The 24,955-nt window shown below is 62.6% G+C and overlaps 2 protein-coding genes across 11 annotated transcripts in view; one reads left to right on the plus strand and one right to left on the minus strand.

Moving 5' to 3' along the window:
- Positions 1-5,216: 5,216 nt before the first annotated feature.
- On the plus strand, positions 5,217-17,996 carry CLK3 (CDC like kinase 3). Of its 6 annotated transcripts, none has more exons than XM_025472175.3 (13): positions 5,217-5,358; positions 8,483-8,634; positions 9,186-9,402; positions 11,267-11,363; positions 11,640-11,706; positions 13,855-13,971; positions 14,514-14,680; positions 15,533-15,627; positions 15,708-15,837; positions 16,061-16,143; positions 16,620-16,699; positions 16,978-17,068; positions 17,401-17,996. In XM_025472175.3, exons 2-13 carry the CDS (start codon positions 8,483-8,485, stop codon positions 17,560-17,562), a joined length of 1,458 nt encoding a protein of 485 aa, XP_025327960.1. In that variant the 5' UTR covers positions 5,217-5,358; the 3' UTR covers positions 17,563-17,996. The 6 variants fall into 6 exon arrangements, with proteins under 6 accessions (XP_025327960.1, XP_025327961.1, XP_048959945.1 ...); XM_025472176.3 differs by having other exon boundaries at positions 17,585-17,996; XM_025472174.3 differs by lacking the exon at positions 5,217-5,358 and adding an exon at positions 5,366-5,426 and having other exon boundaries at positions 17,585-17,996.
- A 378-nt stretch (positions 17,997-18,374) lies between these two features.
- The window catches only part of EDC3 (enhancer of mRNA decapping 3), a 50,794-nt gene continuing 44,213 nt past the window's right edge, over positions 18,375-24,955 (minus strand). For 3 of the 5 annotated variants that reach the window (XM_025472171.3, XM_025472169.3, XM_049103987.1), the window contains exons 7-8: positions 23,196-23,413; positions 18,375-20,786 (exon numbers count right to left, since the gene is read on the minus strand). In XM_025472171.3, coding sequence (XP_025327956.1) covers positions 20,434-20,786; positions 23,196-23,413 — 571 coding nt within the window. In that variant the 3' untranslated portion in view covers positions 18,375-20,433. The remainder of the gene's footprint in view (positions 20,787-23,195; positions 23,414-24,955) is intronic. The other 2 variants (XM_035708983.2, XM_025472172.3) reach the window with 1 other exon arrangement.

Below are 24,955 nucleotides of genomic sequence, written 5' to 3' on the forward strand. Positions count from 1 at the left end.
GCACCTGCGGCCGCTCTGCAGCTCTCCTGCGGAGTCGGGGCAACCGCCACCTGGCGCCCCGAGCCTTCTTGTGCTCAGCCCCCCAGCTGCCCGTGAGGGGGCGCGGTACCTCCGAGGCCTGGGGTGTGCTAGTAGAAATGGAGCTGTCCGGGCACTGCGGGGGCCCCAGGTCACCCCAACCCACTTCCGGTGGCTTCTTTCCAAGTGGCACAGATGTGCTCGCTAGGTCTCACCGGCTGGGGAGGGGACTAGGGTGGAGATGCCTCCTCTGCGGTCCCCTACACACACGGGAGCCTCGGTCCCAGGCACTTCCACCGCTGAGCACCCCGACTTGAGCCCCGCAGCTAGGGTCCTCTCCCCTCTGCCCCCAGCCTGGCCCTGGGCCGGCAGCAGGGCTTTGGCCACGTGTGGCAGAGGCAGGACTTGCTGAAGCTGAAAGATTTCCCACACGCTGCCCCGAAAGGGCCCAAACCGGGACAACCAGGGGGACTGATCCCTGGGGAAGGGAGCCTGGCTTCGGCCACGTGAGTCAGGGTTTGGGGCTCAGGGCTGTTCCAGCCGGAGGAGACGGGGCTGGCCCACCTCCTGCCCACAGGGCCACCTCGCCCAGCGTGAGAGCCGGGCCCCCAGTCCAGCGGGGACAATAGGAGGGTGGGACCGAGCAGCACCCCCACCCCCGCAGCCCCTGGGGCCTGCACAGGGCCCTCTGCCAGCACCGCCTCCGAGGCAGTCACTGCAGCGGCCACCGGCGCTTCCCCCCAGCCTCCCGCTCACCTGGGGGGACCCCCCACTCCACCCAGTCAACAGCTGCACCTCCACCAGGGCTGTGGCTCCGTGTGCCAGGCCTGCGCTCGGGCAGCCCGCCCCTACCGCAGCCCCTGCTTCCCTCCTCCCCAGCACCCAACTCCTCCAGGAGGCCCCCCCTGACCGCAGCCCACGGACGCTGCTCCGAGCTCCAGGCCTCGGCTCTGGACCGGGCGGCACCAGGCTGCACGCTGTCAACAAAGGATGCTCTTCGTGGGACCCCGAGTGCGGCGGTGCTGGAGCGTGCTGTGGGGACGTCCTGCTCCGGTCCGTCCCTCCTGGATGTTCTCTCTTCCTCACGGTCACCCGGCTTCGGAATCCCCCAAGGGCGGGGCCTAGACTCCCCTGCTTCTCTGCCCCCTGGCACAGGTGGGCACAGGCTTGCTCGGTCGGCGCCCTGCACACCCTGTGGGGCCAGCCCTGCCAGGGCTCTTGGGCCACCTGGGCAAGCACGAGCAGCTGCTCCTATAGGAAGGTTGCGTCCTGAGCCTGGGTGGGGACTCAGACTCCATCCAGGCCCTGAAGAGCGGGGGTGACTTCCCAAATGCTTGGCGGGGGCGGGGGGGGAAGGGGGTCCCTCTCTGGGCTGCACGGAAGCCTCTTTCTTGCCTTCTTCCTTCCCTGCTGCTGCTCCAAGAACGAAGGCCAGAGAATAGAGTATAAGGCAGGGCCACGTTCAGGGCCGTGCCCGCGTCCACTTAGAAGAGGCCCCGGGCCAAGGGGGGGCTGTTGGCTCCTCTGCTCCAAACACAGCTGCGCCTTCTCCACCCCGCCCGCAGCAGCAGGATCTGCCCCAGGACTGGGTGCCCTGGCTTGTCTTTCGCGTCCTGGTCTGGCCTCCTCTACTCCTGTCCCTGGGCCCCCTGGCCACTGTGCCTCTCCGGCTCCAGGTGGGCCAGGGGCGGGAGTGGGGTGCTGCCCAGGGCGCTGGTGAGGGCCGTCCCTGCCCCCGGGCGCAGCCGCGCCTGCAGACCCCGATCGCACAGGCTGGCTCTGCTGTGATGAGCCCAGCCAGGGCCCGCCGCCAGCCCAGCATGGACCTGTGCCCTGGCTCACACACAAGGGACACAGCGCGGAGGGGGTGCCCAACTATTATCGCTACGGGCCCCAGATGTGTGGCCCTCCACTGCCAGCCGGACCTGAGGCGGACGGGCCGCTGATGGCTTTGGAGCTCCAGCAACAGGACGAGGGACGCTGTCGTGGAATAAGGGCTGGGAGGCAGGAGCAGACAGGCTGCCAGGTGGCTCCCCAGGGTGACCCCAGGCACGGGAGGGAGCAGGAGCTCTAGGAGGGGTCAGCTGCGGGCTGAGACCCCCAGGTCACTAGGCTGTCACAGGGTAGCACTGCCCACACCCTCCCATGTGGCACGGGTGCTGGGTACCTCCCCTAGGACCTTCAGCTTGCATGAACCTTCACCCTCCTCTCCCCTGGGGACCGTAGCTTTCACCAGGGGCAACTGGGCCTTGAAGGGAATCCTTCTGTCCACTGGGCCAAAGCCAGCCACCTCCCTTGCTCCCTCCAAGTCTCCCAAGGCAGGGACCCCAGCCCTTCCTTTGCCTCCAGGGTGCCCCCAGTCACACCAGGTAGTGCACCACACACCTCCAGGGGGCGCCATTCGCGGAGGCGACATGCAGCACAGCAGCCCTGCTGGGGACCTGATTCCCATCTGTCTCCTTTGGAAGCCCAGACCTTGACAAGCCTTCTTCCTGGTGAGAACACGACCCAGATGTGGGCCCCAGCCCTGAGCATTCTGGAGCCCTCAGCCTGGGAAGAGGACCCTGCTAGCTCAGGGGACGTACCGGGGCTGTGGATAAGCAAGGAAGACTGCAGGGGGGGGCGGGAGACGGCTGGGCCAGGAGCCCCCCAGGGCCCCGCGGAGTCCCAGCTCGCATCCCGCCTCTGCAGCACCTGTGCTGCCTGCACGGCCGCCCCTGCCGGCCACACCCACGGTCCTTCTGACAGCCTCTGGCTGGCTCCTGGGCTGAGCACCTGCCAGGAAAGGGGGTGGTCAGGCTTCGACCCGGCCCCGATGCCCCTGCACCCTTCGGTGGGCCTCCAGGAGCAGGCGTGCCAGGGGGACATGGGGCAGCCTCCAGGGCCACGGGCTCTGCCTCTGTGTGCGCCCCGGGGTGGGGCAGTCCTGCCCTCCGAGCAGCGGCTCCGAGGCCCCGGGGCTGAGCGCGCACCTAACCCTGACGGCCTCCTATAACCCTGACGGCCCCCTATAACCCTGACGGCCTCCTATAACCCTGACGGCCCCCTATAACCCTGACGGCCCCCTATAACCCTGGCGGCCCCCTATAGCCCTGACGGCCCCCTATAACCCTGGCGGCCCCCTATAACCCTGGCGGCCCCCTATAACCCTGGCGGCCTCCTATAACCCTGACGGCCCCCTATAACCCTGACGGCCCCCTATAACCCTGATGGCCCCCTATAACCCTGGCGGCCCCGGGGCCCAGCGTTTTCAGATTTCAAACCAACATCAGCCTCGAGCCCACTAAGCAGATCTCTCGTCCAACGGCTTCCAAGCGCCGTGGGGCTGACTGGCCCGGCCACTTGCTGACCACCAAGCTCATCAGGCCTCCCCGGCTGGGGCAGCAGAACCGAAGCTCAGCAGGGGATGCCAGTTGCCCCAGGTCAGGAAGCGGGACCGCTGCAAACTGGGCCCTGCTGCTCGCCCCCCCCAGTACGGGTGTCCGGGACCCATGATTTAGCTCTAACGTGGGGGTCAGAAGGCCTTAAACCAGCTTAGCGCCTCGGCACGCCCCAGGCTTCCACAGCTTTGGCTGTACGATGGGGGCCCCGGGCGCCACCAGCCACCAGCTTGGCAACGGGACCGCTCAGCCTCGCTTCACCTCTGGGCCGGAGCCTCGGGTTCCTACCACTGTCCTTCCACCCACAGCCCCTGCCCCAGCTGCGTGGGCCCGGGAGAGGGCGCCCACTGAGGAGAGGCTCCGGGCCGAGCTCCCCCGCCCCCTGACTTGCTCGCTCCTCGCTCCTGTTCCCAGACTGGGGCTCAGGATCGCCGCCACCCGCCAGCCCTCTCCCTGCTGTCACCCTGACGCCAGGCCACATCCTTGCAGCCCCTCCGCGCTCTCTCCACGTTTCAGCACCTTGCAGGGCCTGACGACGGCCCCTGGCACCGGGGAGGGGGGGCGGGCAGCACCCACTGCACCACGGCTGTGGGCTCGGTCTTCCCGCTAAAACCAGGCGGGCCCCAAGGACGGCCCCCAGCGCTTACTGGGAACCCGCACCTGCCTGCTTGCTGCGGGTGGCGGCGGCCGGGTGGAGCCGGTGCAGCCGGAGCGGACGAAGGCACAGCGCCCAGGGCCCGGACACGGGGAGGGGGCCTGGCTGTCCCTGCAGCGCCCACGGAGGCTTCCCGGGCTCCCCGCGCCCAGGCTCAAAGGGGAATTCACTGCCCAGGGAAGGCAAAGGCGGCCGTGGAGAGTCGAGGGGGCGGGGCGGGAGGCCGGGAGCTGCAGCCCGGCAGGCAGGGGCCGAGCCGGGGGCGGGAGCCGCTGCGGGTCCCGCCGCAGCCCCTGAGCCAGGCCGCACTCTCGCACCCAGAGAAGGCTTGGTGGGCGCGGGCCGCAGAGGCGCTGCTGGAGCCCGTCCTGCGGGAGGGGCCGTGCGCTTCGCCCCGCCACGTCCCCCCACTCCGCCTTCGCCCGCACCCGCGACGCTTCATCCCCCGTAGCAAAGAGGCTCTCACGGCGGGGCCGACCGCGCGGCCTGGGCACGGGGGGCGTCGAGGGCCCGGCCGCGGCCTCCTGAACCCGGGCCCCGCCGCACCCGGTGCCGCGGCACACGCAGAGCCGGGCCGGTCCGCGCCCTCGGGCCCGGGGCCGCCGCGAAACCGGGCGGGGCGGGGCGGGGCGGGGTGGGCTCCGCGGCGGGCCCCACCTCCCGGCCCCCAGCGCCCGCCGCCGGGCCGGCTCCCCGGTCGAGGCTCGGGGCCTACGTGCGTCGCGACACGCGGACGGCGGACCGCGGCCAGGGGCGGCCTCTCGGTCCCCCGGAACCAGTGCGCACGGCGGCGGGGCCGGTCCCCCAGAGCCTCCGAGGGACGGGCTAGAGAGGCCGGTTCCCCCCGCCAGAGCCTCCGAGGGACGGGCTAGAGAGGCCGGTCCCCGCCCCCCGAGCCTCCGAGGGATGGACTAGAGAGGCCGGTTCCTCCGAGCCTTCGAGGGACGGGCTAGAGAGGCCGGTTCCCCCCGCCAGAGCCTCCGAGGGACGGGCTAGAGAGGCCGGTCCCCGCCCCCCGAGCCTCCGAGGAACGGGCTAGAGAGGCCGAGTCCCCCAGAGCCTCCGAGAGACGGGCTAGAGAGGCCGGTCCCCGCCCCCCAGAGCCTCCGAGAGACGGGCTAGAGAGGCCGGTCCCCGCCCCCCGAGCCTCCGACGGACGGGCTAGAGAGGCCGGGCCGCCGGGCGGGGCCCGCCGAGCGCCGCGTCACGCGAGGGGCGGGGCCGCGCGGCGGAGGCCGAGCCGGAAGCGGAAGAGGCGCTCGGAGCGGGGAGTGGGGCCTAGCCGCAGCCGGATCCTGGGCCACGGTGAGTGCGGGCCCGCGGCGGCGGCGGGGGGTGAGGCGGGCGCGCCGGGCGCGGGCCTCTGGCCCCGGGTGGGTCCCGGCCCCTCCTCCTCCTCCTCCTCGGCCCGCCCCTGGCCGCGGCCCCGACCTCTCACCCCTGACCCGCGGCTTCTCCGGAGGGGCGGCCGCCGCAGACCGCGACCTCCGGGCCCCGCGGAGCCGGTGCGGGTGTCGGGCCGCGGCGTCTGAGCGCCGGGCGGCCGGGAGCGGGGTCCCCCCCGGGGCCTGCGCGGGCCTCGGACCCTCCCGCGGCCCCTGCGCGAGGCCTGCAGGCTCCTCCCCGCGCCGCCCGGAGTTGGATCGCGGTTGAGGCCGGCCCCCCGCCCGGTGCGGCGGTTACGGGGAAGGGGCCCGGGGCCCGGGGCCGCAGGGGCGCCAGGAAGGGACGCGAGCGGGGCCCGGCGGCGGGGGGAGCCGCGGATGCAGCCGCCGGGGGAGCCGCGGGGGGAGCCGCTCCGGCCGGGGGAGGGGCCGGGCCGGGGCGCTCGGGGGCTCGGGGCGCGCTGGTTCCGGGCGCGGGCGCCCCGTTGCGGAGCCGGGGAGGGAGCTGCCTGCGCCGGGCCCCCGTCGAGGCGGGGCTGGCGGCCTTCCAGCTTCCCTCCTCCGTGCCCTTGAAAAGGAGGAGCGTTTCCCTCGGTGGCAGCGGCTCGGAAGGCGGCGGGTTTGAGGCCGCGGCGGTGCGGCGGCGGCGGCCAGAAGCAACCGGGGCGCTGGTGCGGCGGGCCCGGGAGCGCAGAGGCGCCCGCCGCTGCTCCGCTTGCCAGCCCGGCCTGGCTTCCTTTACGTGGTCTCCCTCTTCGCTGCAAGAGCAGAGCCTCCTGGACCTGACTGTGACCCCTAAGTAGCCGGCTTGCTGGGGTCTCAGAGCATCCGAGGTCGTGGATGAGGACGGTAGACGGGGGCATCTTGCTCCCAGCGCTTGGGTCTAGCATGCGTTGAAGGAGAGGCCACCTGCCCTGGATCCCTTGTGCGGTGCGGGGAGCGCTCCTCCTTGTCACCTCCTGCCAGGTGGGCCGGCCGGCGTTGTCTCCAGGGTTCAGGTGTGGTGACCAAGGCCTAGCGTGACTTGTGTCAGGTCCCGAGGCCACAGAGTGGCAGCACTAGGATTTAGTTGGGGTTTTTCTACCCAGGGCTCTTTCTCCTCTTGGAAGAGGCTTAAAAAATATATTGTTTCTGTCCTAACATAGACTCGGAGGTGTTACCTGGAATCTTTTTTAATCTTGCTAATGAAAGGCTGACTTCAGTAAAGCCATTTGACATAAAAGCAGGTATTGTCGAAGTGGCATAATTAAATCCTCGCAGAGCCCCAGGAGGGATGGCTGTTCCCTCGTTGCCAGAGGAAGTCGAAGGTCAGGGTAGTTGAATAGCTTGCCCGACGGCAGGCGCACAGCTGGCAGGGGCAGTGTTGGGATTCCGGCAGATCTGAACTTGTGTTCGGTTCACTGTGGTGAACATGGGTGGACACACGAATCCTCCAGGTCCCAGGAGGCAGTCTTGGGGGTGAGGTTTGAGGTCGCAGCGCTGGGGCAGCATCAGCCAAAAGTAACCACGGGGCGCAGGTGTGGAGGATCGCGTCCTCCAGCTCTGGTGCTTCTGTCCGCCTGGCCACCAGAGCATGCTCCACGTCACTCAGGGAGACGTGAGATCCTGCCCTCACCCCATAACTTGGGCGCCTGGCCTAGGGTAATTGCAGGAAAACAGTGAAACATTAGTCAGCTGGTCATCAAAACAGAAAAGCAATTTAAGCTCTTGGGGAGTTGTTGGTGATTTCACATAGTGTTTACCTCCAGGGGTTGCTGGGGCCTGGGCCTCCAGGTAGATAGGGGAAGAGCCTGCTGGTGGGGAGACGAAAGCAGCGATTTTCTCAGGGTCCTGGAGAAGTTCCCAGGGATTTAGTCAGACACGCCTGGTTGCCCTGCTCACCCACGAGGAGCTTGTTCAGACCCTTCTCATGAGATGGGGCAGCTCTGGTGGCTTTGTCCAAATGTGCTTGACCAGGCAAGCCCGGGACTGACCACCACTGGAGGTTGGCTAAGGCCCAGGAAGGGGTTGGGAGGAAGGCCGGCGACAGTCTCTGGCCCAGCCTCCCGACGCAGGCAGGGCTAGGTTTTGGGTGTGGGTGGAACAGGGAGTTGGCCTCACAGCCGTCTTCCTCAGCTGCTGTCTGATCCAGCCTGGCGATCTTCTGTGGCAGGTCTAAGTCCCACTGAACAGGGATGGCGAGGTAAGGGCCCTTTTGGCCTGCCTCCAAGCGCACAAGCTTGCCACACGCTCAGCGCCCCCGGCTGCTCCCGAGAGGAGCACAGGAGAGGGGACAGGAGCAGGGCGTCTAGACAAGGGGCACGTCCAGAGAGGCAAGGCACGGCCTGCCGCGGCACCGCAGCGGGTCAGAGGGTTCCAGGGGGTCTTGGGCTCTGAGGATGCTGGCGTCGGTTTACCAGTGCTGAGACGGAGTACGGAGTAGCAGGGGCTGGACGGCCCCCAGTCGGCGCGGGCTAGGGCCGGTTTGTGAGACCCTTTGCGTCGCCTGCTCCAAGGGCAGGTCTCGTTTCTGCCCGTGGCTCCTCACACTGACATGTGGTCTTTGCTCCCTTGAGTGAGGTCCAGTTCAAGGCCTCGGCCAGGCAACTTGGCCTCAGACTTGAGGGCTTTCACCCTTTGCTCCCGAGTGTTGGCTCCCTGCCAACCGGCCTGTGACTCTGGCCTCTGGCTTGACAGACCAGTCCCTTCTTAGAGCCGCACCGACGGGAGGCTCTCCTCCCCTTGGCCTTGGTCGCCGGGGAGGTGCTCCCCAGCCCCCCTTCTGTCTCGGCACCTGTGCCGGTCCTCCGGGTGTCCCCGGGCACTCAGGCCCCCAGGCCCGCGATGCTGCGCTGGGGAGGCAGCTGTTTGTTCGCTGGCAGAGAAGGGTGTTGCCCGTTGTGTGCTGTCTGACCAGTGTGACCTCAGAGCTCTTTTTGGCTTCATAAACCCCTGGGAGGGGCTGCCCCCAAACACAACAATGGGCCTCTTCTCCAGGAGCGCCTCGGCCGAGCAGCCCCACACCTTGCTGCCCACTGAGCAGGGCTCTCTTTCTCGTGGCCTAGATGCATCACTGTAAGCGATACCGCTCCCCTGAGCCAGACCCGTACCTGAGCTACCGATGGAAGAGGAGGAGGTCTTACAGTCGGGAGCACGAAGGGAGACTGCGGTACCCGTCTCGAAGGGAGCCTCCGCCCCGGAGATCTCGGTCCAGAAGGTGACAGGGGCCTAGGTGGGAGGAAGGGGCCCCGTCCCTCGGCGGGCTGGGGAGACAGCCTGGAGGCTGCTTTGGGGCCGGCCGCCTCTGCCCCTGTCCCCCGCCACACACGCCCCCCATCTCAGCTGTGTTCCTGGGCCTGGGGCTCACTGCTGTCCTGCTGCCCGTTTCCCTGTCCTTGAGCCTTCCTTCCCAGACGTGTTCCCCATTTTCTAGGCCAGCATGTCCCCTGCTGGCTTCTGAGCTTCCCTCAGTGGGGTTAAGAACGTAGCCTCCATCCCTTCCAGAGCTGGGTCCCTGGTCCTGTCTCAGTGGGCGTGGGGACCCCCGAGGCCCTTCATGCCACTCACCTTCCCCGGAGCTCTGCCTCCTGCCGGCAGCGTTGGGCCTCATGCACACGCCCTCCCCTCCCCCCAGGTCTACATGCCTCTGCTCCAAGCCTTGTGAGCTCTTTTTGGGAGCCTCACCACACATCTTTTGCCCAGAAGCAAACCCCGGGCCCGTGGGAGGAAAGCTCCCATCTTACCAGTGTTCCCGTCTCCCTCTGGCAGCCACGACCGCCTGCCCTACCAGAGGAGATACCGGGAGCGCCGTGACAGTGACACGTACCGGTGTGAAGAGCGGAGCCCATCCTTTGGAGAGGACTGCTATGGATCTTCACGTTCCCACCATCGTCGGAGGTCCCGAGAGAGGGAGCCGTACCGGACACGCAAGCACGCCCACCACTGCCACAAACGCCGCACCAGGTCTTGTAGCAGCGCCTCCTCGGTGAGTGGTGGCCAGAGTGTGCTGGCTGGGGCTTAAAGGCCTCCTGTCTCTCTAGCCTTCTCTCAGGCTGGCTGGTCCGGGTGAGTACTGCCAGCCCCACGCACGCGCATCGGGTGTGCGTTCATGTGTGTGTGTCTGTGTCGTCTGGTCCAGGTGCAGGGCTGAGTAGGAGGCCCGGCCGCTCCGTCTGCTGGCCCGTCGGCAGTGGCAGCGGGGGGCTCTGGTTCCGGCGCTGGCTGGCCCCCGGCCTGTCTCTGTCTACACGCTGCTCTGGGCACAGGCCACGTGGTGCGAGTGGCCAGGGACACTTAGGGAACCTGATAGGGCTGCTGGTATGTGGTTTGGAGCTGCGCGGCCTGGTCCTTCCCCACCCCGGCGTGGCCCACGCACAACGAGCTCTCTCGGGTATGGACAGCACCCACCTCCGAGGTCTCTCTTCTCCACACCCCTTCCCGGGGGCCTGAAGGCTGGAGCGCACACGGGTAGGGAGGTCTGCCTGGCAGCTCAGACTGCGAGTTGCCCTCTGACCTGCAGCTAGGCCCTCTTCAGCCTCGCCTCTTCCCGGGAGGGGCGGTTGAGACCAGGAGGACGTGCTGCCCATACGACGGGCCACCTGACCAGGCGGCTGAGCGGCCTGCGGCCCAGGCCTTGTCCAGTTGCGGGCCACCTGCCAGGAGCAGGGCCTGCCAGTGGTGGTAGCGCCCAGGTCATCTAGATCTCTGCCGAGCCCGGGAGTGCACACGGCCCTCGGGCCCCTGCGAGGAAGGCCACTTGTGTGTCTGTCAGGTTATGTGCTGTCTTCTCTTCTCCTCCCCATCCCTCTTCCCTCCCGCCGGCCAGGAGGCCCCCCGAGGAGTAGTGGTGCAACCGGTGCAGGGGCCAGGCATCTCTTCTGCTCAGCTTTCCTGTGACTTCCTTGAGTGGCCACGGGTTGAGAGTTGACCGCGGGCAGCCCGCGTGGCCCAGTGGCCTCTGTGCACATTGCCACGTTCTGCTGCAGGATGGCGGTGCAGGTCTGCAGCTCTGCTGCTTCTCTTTTTGGTGCCCCGTGTCATCACGAGGCTCAGGATGGCCTGGCTTGTGAGTATGGTGAGTGCCAAGGCCAGGGCAGGAGCTGGTGTGGGGCCTGTGTGGGCCATCGTGGTAGGAGGGCGACCGGCCCAGAGGATCCCGGGCTCCTTCCCTGCTCGAGGCCGGTGGCACGAGGGCTGCCGACGGAAGGCCGTTGCTGGTGGCGATGTGAAGTCTGGCCACGGATGCCGTCGGGGGCAGGTAGCAGCTTGGCTCTGTGTGGCAGCTGTCGGGCATGTGCAGGGCTGCGTGTGCGAGCGGAGGCAGGCAGCGACAGGCTGGGCGTTCTGCGGTGGAAGCCAGAGCGGCCTCTGACCATTCCGGACGATCGGGCCCGGGCTGAGCCGGCCACCTTCTTGCGCCGTTCTCACTGCGTCTTCACCCCGGCTGGATCCATCACGGGAGGGCCCGGGAGGGGGACACTCGGCGAGAAGGGAGTTGGGACCGTGGCTCTGCGCGTGGCCTGGCCCCTCCGCAGCAGAGGCTGGTGGTCTTTCTGAGCGTTGGCGGCGCCCTTCTCTTAGATAATGTCCGAGTTTTCTTTACATACCTGTAGCTGTTTTTACTTTTCTGTTTTTGAAGTCAGTTTGTGTCTTGACGTGTCCCTTGCAATATCCCTATCGTTATATATGCTGTGTGCCTTATGAAATGCTGGGATCTGGAAAATCCAACCAACCAACCCACCGGCTCCTCACCGTCTCCACCTCTGCCTTTGACTGACACCTCAATCTGTCAATCGGAACCGCCTACCATGCGATTGGTCGGATGGCGTTTCGGGGGGCGGTGCATGCAGAGAAGCCAACAGAGCAGTAAGCGCAGCAGCCGGAGTGTGGAAGATGACAAGGAGGGCCACCTGGTGTGCCGGATCGGCGATTGGCTCCAAGAGCGATGTACAGCCACCTTTCGTAAAACTTTACCTCTCTACTTTCTACCCCCTTGTTAGACGAGACCTCTCCTGCCCGGAGGGGCCTCTAGTGCGCGTGGCGCCTTTGCGGGGCCACCAGTAATTGCCTGAATGACACAGACGCTAGCAACTTCTGTTTTTAAGAGTGTAGCAGTGAGAGACAAACCTTTTTTGTTTTTGAGAATTTGAATGCTGTGAACTTGCAGGAGCTGCCGGCCCTCTGCCCTCCAGGCCCTCATGCCCTGCTTCTTTTCTCTCCTAGATGAGATCGTGGGGAACCTGGGCGAAGGCACGTTCGGCAAAGTGGTGGAGTGCTTGGACCACGCCAGGTGAGCGGTCGTCCTGGGAAGAGCTAGCCTGCGGTTCCTGAGGGTGGCGGCAGTCCGAGCCCCCGTGTGCTTTCCGAAGGGCGGCGCCATAGCAGGGTGCTGGCCCGCGCGTGTCGGGCTTCTGCTGCTCCCCTGGAATGGGGAGAAGTTCCGGGGCTCCACAGGCACGCGGCATCCCCGCCCAGGGGCGCTGCTGTGGTGGCCGTGACATCTGCACGGGGCTGGGGCCCTGGCTCTTCTGTGGTCGGGGTCGGCTTCCTGCCGTCCCTGCGGGGCCTGAGGACACTGCTGGGCCGAGAGCAAGCGCGAGCCCGCCCTCTGGGGCCTGCCTGAGAGGCTGGGCCCGTCCCTATTGGGAGAAACAAGACTTGGGCTCTCACCTTGCGGCCACTGCCGCCTCGGGGTGGCCAGCGTTGACCGTGGGTCCTCTGAATGTGTTTGGGTGGAACGGGGTGATACCTGTGTGTGTTTGGGGACCTCTGGGGAACCTTGCTGCCTTCCAGATTTCATGCCCCTCCACCTTAGTCTGGGAGACCACCTCCTGGGCGCCCCGTCTCCCTCCCTTAATGGCAATGTCATTGGTTTGGTGCTCTGGCTCCCAAGCGCGTGTGACCGTGCTGTCTCATTGGAGCTGCACGCTGCCTGTTGTGACCTTTCCGCTGTAGTAGAGGTGAAGAGAGAGGCTCAGGGTTTACCTATATCCCCCGATTGTCGAGTGGTGGTGCTGAGTACCCCCAGACGGGGCTCAGAAAGGACGGCCGCCCTGTGGCCTCCACATAAGGTGGTGACAGCGACTAACAGGAAATCTCCTGGGCTCCCAGTTCCAGTTTACAAACCCCTCAGACCCAGTGGGCCCAGGTTAGGACTGGAACCAGAGGGCATAGGGACACGTAGGCCATACTGTGACCAGATACGTGCCAGATCTGCGAGCTGGGCACATGGGGGCAGCTAAGCTCTCTGGGCTGTGCCACCCTGAGTAGATAGAGGGGAGGTAAGAGTCTGAAGTCACTAAGGGGCAGGCACAAGGCTCCCGGAGTTCCTGGGGGGTCCAAAGGGAATTGGCTGTGGGGTTGTGAGGAGGAGGTAAATTCTTCCGGAGAGGAAAGGGGGGATCCTCCGAGCCATGGAACCCTGGCAGTGGCTGCCTGGGGACGTGATGCGCTCCCGGTGTTGAGCATCAGACTGCCATTGAGGGATCCTGCTCTAGGAGCCTGCAGCAAGTGGCCTTTGCCTACCCTCAGGATCTGGGGAAATGGGATAGGGAGAGAAAACCAGTGTGTTCTCCAGAAGATGCCTCTGCCCTGGGACCTGTGAGCCTTCTCTTAGGCACCAGGGCCAGCCTTCCAGAGGCCTCAGGGGGCCACGTCCTTATGAGCCAGAGCTGTCTCACTCTGGTTCCCCATGGGCTTCTGAAACCGGGGTGTCCCTTACGGATAGCTGTCGTCCCCTGCTCTGCTGGCATTCTGCGGTGGCCTGCCGGGCGGGGCTGGGGCTGGGACGCCCGGAGCAGGAATTCTTAAAAGTCCTCACTAGACACTGAAGAGGCCTCCTGGCGCTCTGTGGTCTCGGGTAAATGCTGTGGCTGGTTGGTAGGCAGGCTGGGGTGGGGGCTGGAGTGTAGCAAAGGGCCCCGGGGACTTGCGGTGAGAGGACCCTGCTGCTGGCACCCTTACCCTCTGGCCAAGGCTTCATCCCATCCTGGAACCCCCACTCCAGGGGGAGCTGTTTGCCCAGCCATGGAGAGGCACTTAGGAAGGTCAAGGGGTGCCGCAAGGAGGTTGTGGCTGGGGTGGCCTGGCCAGGTCAGGGTGACTGGCCTACATACAGGCTGGGTCACCGAGCGGGCTAGGCCTCTACTCCACTCTCGCTCTCCTCTGGGAGCCCGAGGTGGCTGCCATCGGATAAGCCCAGGCTAGCAGGGACTAACAGACGCCAGGGGACCTTGCTGCTGGGAGAGCGAGGTGTGGCGTTGCCTGCGGGCAGGCCGGGTGTCGGGTGTCTGCGCTCTTCTGAGCGGGTCCTGTTCCTGGAGTCCCGTCCCGAAAGCTGTGAAAGCTGTTTGCCAGCAGTTGCGGGATTGGGGTGGAGGGTGGGGGGAGGGGCTAGGGACCTTCTCGTGAGAACCCCTGCTTCCTTCCCGGCTCCCAGAGGGAAGTCTCAGGTTGCCCTGAAGATCATCCGCAACGTGGGCAAGTACCGAGAGGCCGCCCGGCTAGAAATCAACGTTCTCAAAAAAATCAAGGAGAAGGACAAAGAGAACAAATTGTGAGTGTCAGGAGGGAACAAGGGGGAAGCTTCCAGTGGGGATGGCGTCCTCAGCCCTGTGGCCTGGACCCCCCAGCTGTGTCCTCTCCCTACCCATGGAGCCGGGGCAGCTGGGCCAGCGAGTCCTGCTGGTGGAGCTTGGGGTTGCCATCCAGGTCCCCCCATCCATCCTGTGCACTGAGGCAGGCCTCCCAGGCCCGCTTCCATAAATAGGGGCCCGTGGGTCACGGCAGGGGTCAGGCAAGATGCGCCCCCAAACTGTTGGGCCCCCACATGGTCAGAGAGCTCCAAAGGAGAGCCAAGAGCCGCTCTGGCACACGCACGCTGGGTAGTCCCTTTCCTGCAGACTCGGGAAGCTCAGGGGGGCTGGAGAAGGGATGCGCCATTCCATCTCTTCCTGAGGTGCGGGGATGGTGGCTGGGGCAGGACAGCTCGAGTCAGACCCCCCCGCCCATAGCTGCCCCAGGGGCAGCGACCAGCTTGAGCGAGGGCCGGGGAGCCAGCGCCACCGAGGCTGAGCCCCGCGCACCATTCTCCTCCAGCCTGTGTGTCTTGATGTCGGACTGGTTCAACTTCCACGGTCACATGTGCATCGCCTTCGAGCTCCTGGGCAAGAACACCTTCGAGTTCCTGAAGGAGAACAACTTCCAGCCTTACCCCCTGCCGCACGTCCGCCACATGGCCTACCAGCTCTGCCACGCCCTCAGATGTAAGCGTCCACGCTCCACGCGCCAGCCACGTGCGCCCGCCAACCGACCTGCGGGGCCCCGAGGGCTGAAAGGCCTTCGGGTAGGACTCTGGGGTAGGGGGCTCCTGAGCCCTCCCATGCCCTGGGCTCTCAGGCAGAAGGGGGCGCAGCTCCAGAACCAGCCCAGCCACTAGGCCCCGCTCATGCCTGTGGAGGATGGAAAGGCCGCGGCCCGACTCGTAGGCCCCACGCACACCACGCTGCAGGACGTGGTGGTCGGCACGGGCCGGGCTCCTGCACAGGTGGAGGGCGGGCCTCAGAGCTAGGCTGCACGGGGTCGGCTCAGGCAGAGGGCACAGGACGCACACCCGAGCTGGCCGAGGGGACCTGGCACGTGATGTCGGGGAGGAGACAGGAGCACGAAGTGGCAGGTGCCACCACTGGTGGGGCGGGGGCTGGAGGAAAGAGGTGGATGTCTCCCCCGGGCTGAGGAGCAGCTCCAGGGCCGGCCCTGGGGTGGTTGCTGGAGTGTTCTGTCTCTGTCATCTTGATACTTAGTGACTTTTTCCCAATTTGCCCCTGGCCCGCCGCCAGTACCGCAGCTGGTGCTGGGGAGAGAAGCCCCCCCCCCACCAGCTGACGCTGCAGCTTCGGGGAGACGGGCCGAGGAGGCCGGGCCTCCACCCAGGAGGTGGAGGGAGGTTCTCTAAAGGGAGGGTGTCCGTGCCTGCCCCTCTGGTGAAGACTCGGAGCCAGGCAGGGCCGCAAGCACAGAGAAGTCAGGGAAGCCCGGCCGGCCTGGTCTGCGGCTGGCGGGGGCCCGAGGGCAGCCAGGTTCTCAAGGCCCGGCTCCTTCCGCCCTTGCCTCCCCAGTTCTACACGAAAACCAACTGACCCACACAGACTTGAAGCCAGAGAACATCTTGTTTGTGAATTCGGAGTTTGAAACCCTCTACAATGAGCACAAGGTACGGGTCGGGAGAGGCAAGACCTGCTCTGGGGTGGGTCACCCGCTGGTCAGACTCCTGACCCGACTCCCTTGCCTCAGAGCTGCGAGGAGAAGTCGGTGAAGAACACCAGCATCCGAGTGGCTGACTTCGGCAGTGCTACCTTTGACCACGAGCACCACACGACCATCGTGGCCACCCGTCACTATCGCCCACCTGAGGTGATTCTTGGTGAGTGACCGTGTGGCCCCAACTCTGACCACGCGGAGGCTTGTTGGGAGGGTTAGGACTGGAGGCAGGGAGGTGCCCGCCACCAGCGGCCTGTGTCCCTGTGGGCGCTGACTGGACCTCACCGGGAAAGGGTCTTCTCTGGGTTTGGGCAAGAGTCCTGCCAGCCGGAGGGCAGCTGACCTGTGACCGGAGTCTCCTGTTCTCTCCCCACGCTGGCTTTCAGAGCTGGGCTGGGCACAGCCCTGTGACGTCTGGAGCATCGGCTGCATTCTCTTTGAGTACTACCGGGGCTTCACGCTCTTTCAGGTGAGGCCCCCCACCCTGGTGCAGCACGTGGGCCCTGCTTGGGCAGGCTGCAGGGGCTGGGTTGGGCAGCCCTGCGACCACCCACCCATCGGCACAGGTGGGATGCCCGGGCTCCTGAGGTCGGCGTAGTGGAGCGCTTGGCCTCCAGATGGAGGACGGGGCGGGGGGGGCACAGCCTGTGTGAGGGTGCAGAGAAGGGCAGGGCACGTTCCGGGAGGAGTGAGCAAGGGAACTGGAGACAGGTGCTCGCTGATGGACGGGTCTGAGAGGCCCTGGGGCACGAACTTGACCCTGAGAGAAGGGGCTGGCGGCTGCCACCGGGTCAGAGGCCAGGACTACTGCTCACTGATGGGTTCCCATCTCGGGGGGCAAGAAGACACTTGCCCATCTTTTTTTTTTTGGTCCGTCCCTTACCTCCTGTGAGGGGCTGAGGCTCGCACTGAGCCTTGCTTGCTCTATTCCCGAAACCCCAACAGACCCATGAAAACCGTGAACACTTGGTGATGATGGAGAAGATCCTAGGGCCCATCCCGTCACACATGATCCACCGCACCAGGTAAGGCCCTGGTGGCAGCCTCCGGGCTGGCCGTAGGCCACTGGCCAGTCTTCCTGGGACGTCGTGGCTCCCCCAGACTCCTAGCAGCCTTCCCTCCCGAGCACCACACTGTGTGACCTGGGAAACCACCCGCGCACACATTCCCGCCCTGCTCGGTCAGGCCAGCTAGGATCCTGCACCTCGCTTCGCGGCCACTCCCGACTGCCACTGTCTTCTGCGACCTCCACCCATGACTTGTCGCCCTGCCACATCAACCCCTTCTTTTCTTTCACTTTCAGGAAACAGAAGTATTTCTACAAAGGGGGCCTGGTTTGGGATGAGAACAGCTCTGATGGCCGGTATGTGAAGGAGAACTGCAAACCTCTGAAGGTCAGTTCCTGGCTTCCCCCAGCTCAACTCCTGCCGAGGAGACCCCAGGCCCTGGGCAGACACAGCAGAGACAGGCCGGGCAGCTAAAGGCTGCCGGGGGCTGGCCGAGGGGCCCCTCCCCACAGGGTGGCTCTGGATGTAATTGGGGAACCACCAGAAGAGCCAGATGTCAGAGACCTGCTGCCTCCTGCCCTCTCTCCTCTCAGTTTTGGGAAGAACTAGGCGGGGCTGAGGGGGAGGGAGGACCTAGACATGGCCCGGAAGCCTCTATCAACGGCATTCGGTGCTCGGACCCGTGAATTCTGCAGAGGTGATCTCTACCCACCTGTCAGGACTTTGCATGCGGGGGCAGAGGCACCGCGCCAAACGCTCTACACAGGCGTGAAAAGAAAGGAGCCGCTTGCTGTCAGGAGGGCAAAGTAGTCCTCCAGGGAGGCGGCACTGCCGCCTCAACCCGTGCAGCAAGGCTTCCCACGAGCCTGCCGTCACACTGAGGCGCCTTGTGTCCCTGAGCAGAGTTACATGCTCCAGGACTCCTTGGAGCACGTGCAGCTGTTTGACCTGATGAGGAGGATGTTAGAATTTGACCCTGCCCAGCGCATCACACTGGCGGAGGCCCTGCTGCACCCCTTCTTTGCTGGCCTGACCCCTGAGGAGCGGTCCTTCCACACCAGCCGCAACCCGAGCAGATGACAGGCGTAGGCCACCGCAGGAGCCGGAGAGTGGGACGGGGCCACCCGGCCTTTTCTCCAACCCCCACCACCGGGCCCCGGGGCCAGAGCCACCCAACGAACAGTGCAATGTGAAGGAAGGCAGGAGCCTGCAGGGGACGAGACTTGACGCCCGCCCAGCTGCCAGAAAGCACAGATTTGCCCCAAGCTATTTATATGTTGTAAAGTTATAATAAAGTGTTTCTTACTGTTTGTAACCCCTGGTACCAGTGTGTCCGTCTCCAGGCTCCTTGCCATCCCCACTCCCGGCCTTCTTAATAAAGTCTTTCTTAGCAGTTCAGCTTGTGGAGAGCTAAGTAAGTGTGAACTGGGCTGCCCAGAGGAGCGGGGTGCCCCCCCGCCCACGCCCCAGGCCCTGGGGAAGTGCCCTGAGGTGCTGGGCCCGCTGGGGCCTGGCTGGGCAGTAGCCAGTCTCCCCTCCTCCTGGCCCCGTCGCCAGCCGGCACTTCAGGGCGTATCTGCCCAAGAGCCGTGGCTGACTGAAGGCTGGCGGACGGGGCCTGACCAGCTGGGCTCCTGGGCCCAGGCGGCAGCTCCAGGCCACAGCCTGCACAGCAATTTACCAGAGCCCAGGCCTCCGTCATTCAGCTTTATTTTAAGTGCTGGTTTTTGGTTCCCCAAGAGCTGCAGGAGTGGTAGTCCTGACCACCTGGCTGGGGACTGGGGGACAGGACGGGACGCCTCTGAAAAAAGCTGAAGGCAGAGGAACCATGCTGATCTTTAAGACCACCAGGAAAGGCCCAGGCTGGGGGCAGGAGGAGGCTCCAGAGCCTCCCACAGGGAGAAGACAGGCCCAGGAACAAGCTCCCCGTGGCCCCTGACCAGGCCCTCGCTCCCAGGGCTGCTGCAACTTACCCACTGCGGCGCGGAGTCCGCTGGGCCAGGCTCCTCAGGCTCCTCTTCCGCTGTACCCAGCGCGGGGAGGCTTACCAACAGGCAGGCACCCACAGTCTACTGGCTGCTTACTGAAAATGCCCGTAACCCAGCACTGCTCCTCAGACTGTGGCCCTGCCTCTACAGAGAGGGCTCCATCTTGGAGCTTCTTGGCCCTGAGAGTGAGCAGAGGTTCAGGGAGGATACACACAAAGCTCACAGTCTCTGGCTGCCTCCCACTGCTGGAGACAATTAACATTTGAGGAAGAATGGGAGGAAAAGAGGGACCAGCCCTCTGCCCTGCCTCATCTGCTCCTGGCTATGCTCCTATGAGAAGTGGGAAGTAGCCTGCGACAATCCATGGTACCAGGGCCTACCCTGTGTCCATATTCCTTGGCGAGCCCTCCCACTCACCCCCTTAACCAGAGTGAGTGGGCAGAAAGCAGAAGCCTGAAGCCCTGAAAACGGCTTTAGAGCATGAGCTTTTTGCAAGGGCCCCTGGCAGGTACTCTAGGGTATGGCTCGTGTTCTGAAACCAGCCTCCAAGGCCTAATCATGTGAGGTCCAAGGGCTTTCCTGCCTTAGGATCTGAGCAGCAATGTGTTCCTATGGCTGAGACCCACCAGCTAGCTCATCTAGAACTAGCCTCATTTTGGCATCTTTGAGAGGGCGCTGGCCCCAAGCCTACTCATCTAGAGTGGACAATCAAAAAGGGTTCAGAGCCTAGATGGGAGGGACTTGTGTCCTGCTCTGGGACAATAGCTGCAGAGGACCATTTCAGGGGAAAATGGGGGCAGAAGAAAGGGGGGGCATATGTGCAGGCAAGGAGGTAGGGGCAAGGTAGTGGTGGCCTAAGACACAGAAGCACCAGGGAGCCTCTTCTGGCTCAGCACCAGGCTCCCCCAGGGACCTCCCCAATACTGAACATTAAAGCTGCACCCTGAGGGCTCTGGCCCCAGCTAGAGAGGGTATGGGGCTGGGGGGCACTGCTGGCAAGATGGGCACTGTGGTTCTACAGTAACATAACCTCATACTACGTATGCAGAAAACAGAAAAACAGTATAAAATCCCAATACAGTAAAACCATCCTGATGCCACCCCCTTTCCTGCCTCTCAGCGTGATGGAGTGGAAAGGAAGAAAGACCCTTGAAAAAAATCCCAGCATAAAACTTGCATCAGCTCAGGAGAAAGGGTCAAAAGCCTCCAAATCAGCCCCTAAATCAACTTGCGGCAGGACTCTGGGAAGGCCGCCTCCAACAAGCCCTCGCCAGGAACGGAGTGCGAGTCTGCCCTCTAGCGGGGCAGCTGCAGCACAGCCAGTTTGACATGATCAGAAGGGGGGGGCGGGTGCAGAAGCAGGGGACACGGAGCCAAAGCAAGTACAGGGCCCCAAACAGGACCCGCCCCACCCCGCAAGGTGCTTGCTCAGGCCCCAGTGACTGTAAACCTGAAACACAGTCCGTGAGTGAGCTGCCTAAGTCTGTAAACAAAGCCCCATCCAGCCACGCAGGGGGCCAAGGGTCGAGATGCCTAGAACCACTCAGCCTGCTGCCCACCCAGCACACCCACACACCTGCCCTGGCTACAGGCAGGTGACAGGTCATTTTTAAATATGATCTGTTCTCTCACAGAAGTAACAAATCCAAAAGCGAAAAAATTTAACAAGGTCCATGAAGCTTCACATCCTTAAGGCGTTCGTTGTCAAGTTCAGTGTGTCCGGAGCAGCAGCGGACCGCAGGGTCTAATTTGCCCAGAGCCCCTCTAGGCCGAGTGCAATGGAATGACAAACTTGCAGCCAAAGGGGGAGTGGTAGCTGATGCCCACCTCCTGGAATACCTGCTGGGGGAGGCCGATGTCGCACAAGTAGATGCGGCCTGCACGCTCCCCCAGTGGCAGAGGCAGGCCCAGGGCCAGTGACCACTTGGCGTCGATGCCCTGTTCGCCTTCATGCACAGGAGGGTCTATGCTGAGCACTGGCGCCCGGTTCCGGTTGGCCCAGGCCACAGCTGCCTTGTACCAGGGCTGGTCCCGCAGGAAGGCATTTTCGGGGCAGTCCAGGCAGTTGATCACTAGATCCACAGGGCTAGTGGGCAGATCTGCGGGAGAAAAGAGCACTATATGGGAATCACTATAAGCAGAGAGCAGCCCAGGTGGGGACTGGAACCCAGATGGCCCCAAGGGTGTCTTGTCCTGACACCACTCCAAGGACTTGCCACAGGCTGGCTTTCTCAAGGCTGGGCCAGGCCTCTGGACCTCTGCGGCCCGGTTGGCCTAGGCACCAGAGACTGAGGGCATGTCAGCCCAGTGGACCATTGTCCTCACGGAGTCCCCAGGCTGAAGTAGCATCCTGCTGGCCATGCAGGCCATCTCCAGGAACAGCAGATGCACATCCAACTAACTCCCTGGTACACTATGAGCTCTGAGAATGGGGCGCTGACTGCCAAATCAGCCCTCACAGGGAGCCCTGCCCAGAGCCCAGAAGAAATGGGCTGACTGTCATTTGCTGGCTGGCCCAAGAACTGGAAGCAGGCCAGAACGCACCTATTTACTCTACCTCGAGCTAGCCGCCTCACCGGACAGGAGCCAGCCCGGCTTTGCTGCACCCCGCCCCACCTCATGAAAATGGGCTCTCCTTGCAGCCCACTCTGAGGGATAGGGAAGGAATCGACCACTTCTCCAGGCATTTAAAAAAGTTTCTCTGATCAAACCACGCCTCTCAGGCGGCATAAGAACAGATGTCTCAACAACTATGTAAGTCTTGACCAGCTTAAGAGGGTAATTGGAGAAGAGGAGAAATCAGACCAACTCAAGATCAGCATCTTCAGACTTGGCTCCTGGAATTGAAATAGGAAGGCTTTTGGGTAGCCAGAGGATGAACTGCCTATAACACGGTATCGTGTTACAGATCTCAAGCTACGGAACCCACGCCAGACCCCCTTCCTGGCTAAAGTAATGAGATTTCTTAATTAGGGACTCATGGCTTCCTTACTTAGAGCACCATGAAGAAGGGGGCAGGGATGTCCCTGGGGGCCAGGAGGCTTTCAACAGTAAGAGAGGGTCTTACCTTCCACGTGCACACAGGAGGCTGGCTGGAAGGAGACAGAAGTTATGGCCCAGGGTCTGGCCTCAACCTGCCATCTGAACCCCAGCAAGGGCCTTCTTCATTATTTCTTCTCTCTTCTCCTCCTGCCCTGCTCTCACTAAAACCCATTCCAATCACTTTGTTGTCCCTACCCTCCCTTCCCCGCCGGCCCTTGAAACTGCTCTGGTCCAGATTATCAGGGGCTTCCACACAGTTAGATCCAGTGGTCGATTCCCAGACTTCACCTAAGCCTAACCTAGAGCGGCTTGCTGGCAGAGCCGACCGCACCCTCTTCACTTGCCTTCAGGTATCCGGCTCTCCTGCTTTTCCTTCTCCCTCACTGACCACTCCTTCCCCATCTCCTGAGTTGCTCTCTCAACTCCCTGACTTCTAAACAAAGAACTGAGTCTCACAACTTCCCTACCCCTTCCTAGGAGATAGCCTACCCAGGCTCACTAGGGCTCATTCCTGCCTACACACCCGGTACTCCAGACCAGACCCCTTCGCGTACCTGTGGACTTCTCTGTATCAGGCAACAGTTATACCTGCTTATCCAACAGGTACCTCCGACTTTCTGCTCCTCCTCCCACAAATCTTCCCATTTCAGGATGGCACTTCCATCCTTCTGGTGACTCAGGCCAAACACCTTGGAGTGTCATATAATCCTCCCGTGTCATATACCTTACAACGAGGCTGCAGCCTCTAGCTCCAAAACTTAGAAACTAACCCTGCTTCACCTCTTCTACCACTACCACTGTCTCAGTCCCCAGCATCTCCTCCCAGTTTATCACAATAGCCTCTCAACACTTCTCTTTGTAAACCTCTAGTCTCTTCTCAAACAGCAACCCATGATCACTGGGACCTGAGCTGGATTCTATCTTCCTTCTACTTATTCCTCCAGTGACCCACCATCTCAGCCACGGTAAAGTTCAAACCCTTAACATTGATCTGCAGGCCCTATACAACTTGACCCTCAACGCCTAAGTTAGCTACTCCCTACCCAACCCTCCAACCCTTTCTAGCTCCCTCCCCTACTTTTCTCCATAACACCACCATCTGGCCTAATAGAAAGGTTACTTATTTGTCTCTTTGTCCTAAGTAGAATGTACAATCCATGGAAGAACGTATTAAAAAAAAAAAAAAACTACTGTCACAACCTGTGTCAAGAATAGTGTCTGTTCTGTAATGTTTGTAAAATAAACAAATGGGCCCCCCGCTCTATATGACTGTGCTGGAGAGTGAGGACAGCGAAGGGATGGGAAGTAAGCAAGTCAACGCCGGAAGTATTTCCTTTGTGTACCAAGACTCCTAATAGGCAGAGCAGGCTTTACATCTGTGGTGATGTTCCACCTGTTGCCACTGGGTGGCAGCACCAGACCATCAAATTCTGTGAGGAGGGAGGTGGCCAGAGGCCCCGGGCCAGCCCCAAGCAAGGGCTCACCTTTGAGGTTAGATACTTGTTGGCCTTGGGTCTTGCTGAAGAGAGACAGCTCGTTGGTGATGGACTCCAGCATCTTGACAAAGTTGGGCAGGAAGAGGATGACCTGGACATCATGGTTGGCCAGGTGCCTTCCACAGCTGATCCCCTGGGCCCCTTTCACATGGGGGCCACACAGCAGGGCCACCGTGGGCCTCTGGTGAACATTTTTGGGGTTCAACCTGGAACAGAAGGTAAATAAGCTTTATCAGCTGCAGATCTGTCTTGCACCCTAACCAGGCGAGTACCTCTCAGGACCTGTTGCTCTCAGAGTTCTCCACAGTCCCAGGTCCCAGAGTGAAAATCCACCGCATTCCAAGACTACGGGTGGCATTCCCGCAGTCCCACGCCCACGTCACTTCATCTGCTGGGTCCTTTCACCAGGCAGATCACCCAGATCTTGTTCCATAGAACACTGTTGCCAGAACACTGCTCTCTGGGATGCCCAGGGGCTCAATGGTTGAGCGTCTGCCTCTGGCTTAGGGCATGATCCTGAGGTCCTGGGATCGAGTCCCACATTGGGCACCCTGTGGGGAGCCTGCTTTTCCTTCTGCCTGTGTCTCTGCCTCTCTCTCTCCCTATATCTCATGAATAAATAAAAATTTTTAAACACTTTAATAATAATTTTTAAAAAAGAAGACTGCTCTCTGACTAGAAACACCTAACTGGGATCCCTGGGTGGCGCAGCGGTCTGGCACCTGCCTTTGGCCCAGGGCGTGATCCTGGAGACCCGGGATGGAATCCCACGTCGGGCTCCCTGCATGGAGCCTGCTTCTCCCTCTGCCTGTGTCTCTGCCTCTCTCTCTCTCTCTCTCTCTCTCTGTGTGACTATCATAAATAAATAAAAAATTTTTAAAAAGTTTAAAAAAAAAAAAAAGGAAACACCTAACTGTTCTGTGGGACCTGTGAGGTCCAAACTGACTAGCAAAGAGACTTCTCCATCTCTACAGCCTTCTTTGTTCTTCTTCCCCAACATATTGCTCCACTGCAGTAAGGCTGGCCTCACTCTCTCCTGTATTTTTTTTTTCTCTCTCCTGTATTATAAAGCTCTTTCTTGCTTTTCCTCAAACACTGTCCCCTGCCCAGAAAGCCCCTCACCTGTCAAACTCTGACCCACCTTTCCTTTGGGTGAGCTCAAGGCTCACCTCTTCCAGGATCACTCAGCTTACCTCCTAAGAAACTCACAGCAAGTACCAAACGGGGCAGTTCTAAATCGTCCTCAATCAGTTACCAGACCAAGTTCTCTTTACTGAGCTGCCAGTAAGCAAAAGAAGGGCAACGCTAGATACTAATAGTACCTCTTCCACTCACAGGATGTTGTGTGGATCAATGCATGTACAGCATCTAGAACGGGGCCGATACATTAGAGCATTGGTCACAGAGAAGGCAGCAGGCTAGGGGTTTCCTGATCTACCCTGGCAGTTCCCTTGGATACCCACCTTCCTAATGAAGTCATTTCCAGCTCCTGCCATTCAAAGCCGAGCCACAAGTAAGGAGGTGTGCGGGATAACTCTGGAGCTGTTCCCAACTCCAGACCAGTATGGTCTGTCTCCAGGACAGAAGGCGGCGGGGGGGGGGGGGGGGGGGGGGGGGGGGGGGGGGGGAGATGGACAGCAAGAAACAGGCTTAGGTCCCTTCTTAGCAGTGACAGTCACTTACTAGTCTCCCAAAGAGGGGACGATGACAGATGCTATTCATGTCTGAGAGGAAGCCCCTGTGCTCCA

Source organism: Canis lupus, chromosome 30, assembly GCF_003254725.2.
Source record: "Canis lupus dingo isolate Sandy chromosome 30, ASM325472v2, whole genome shotgun sequence".
NCBI lineage: Eukaryota > Metazoa > Chordata > Mammalia > Carnivora > Canidae > Canis > Canis lupus.

Bases quoted from the DNA above. Each gene is read 5' to 3' on its own strand.
- CLK3 (XM_025472176.3), top strand. From the start codon at position 8,483: ATGCATCACTGTAAGCGATACCGCTCCCCTGAGCCAGACCCGTACCTG. The intron at 13,972-14,513 runs GTGAGTGTCAGG...ATTCTCCTCCAG, and splicing joins AAGGACAAAGAGAACAAATT to CCTGTGTGTCTTGATGTCGG. The intron at 15,838-16,060 runs GTGAGTGACCGT...GCTGGCTTTCAG, and splicing joins CCCACCTGAGGTGATTCTTG to AGCTGGGCTGGGCACAGCCC.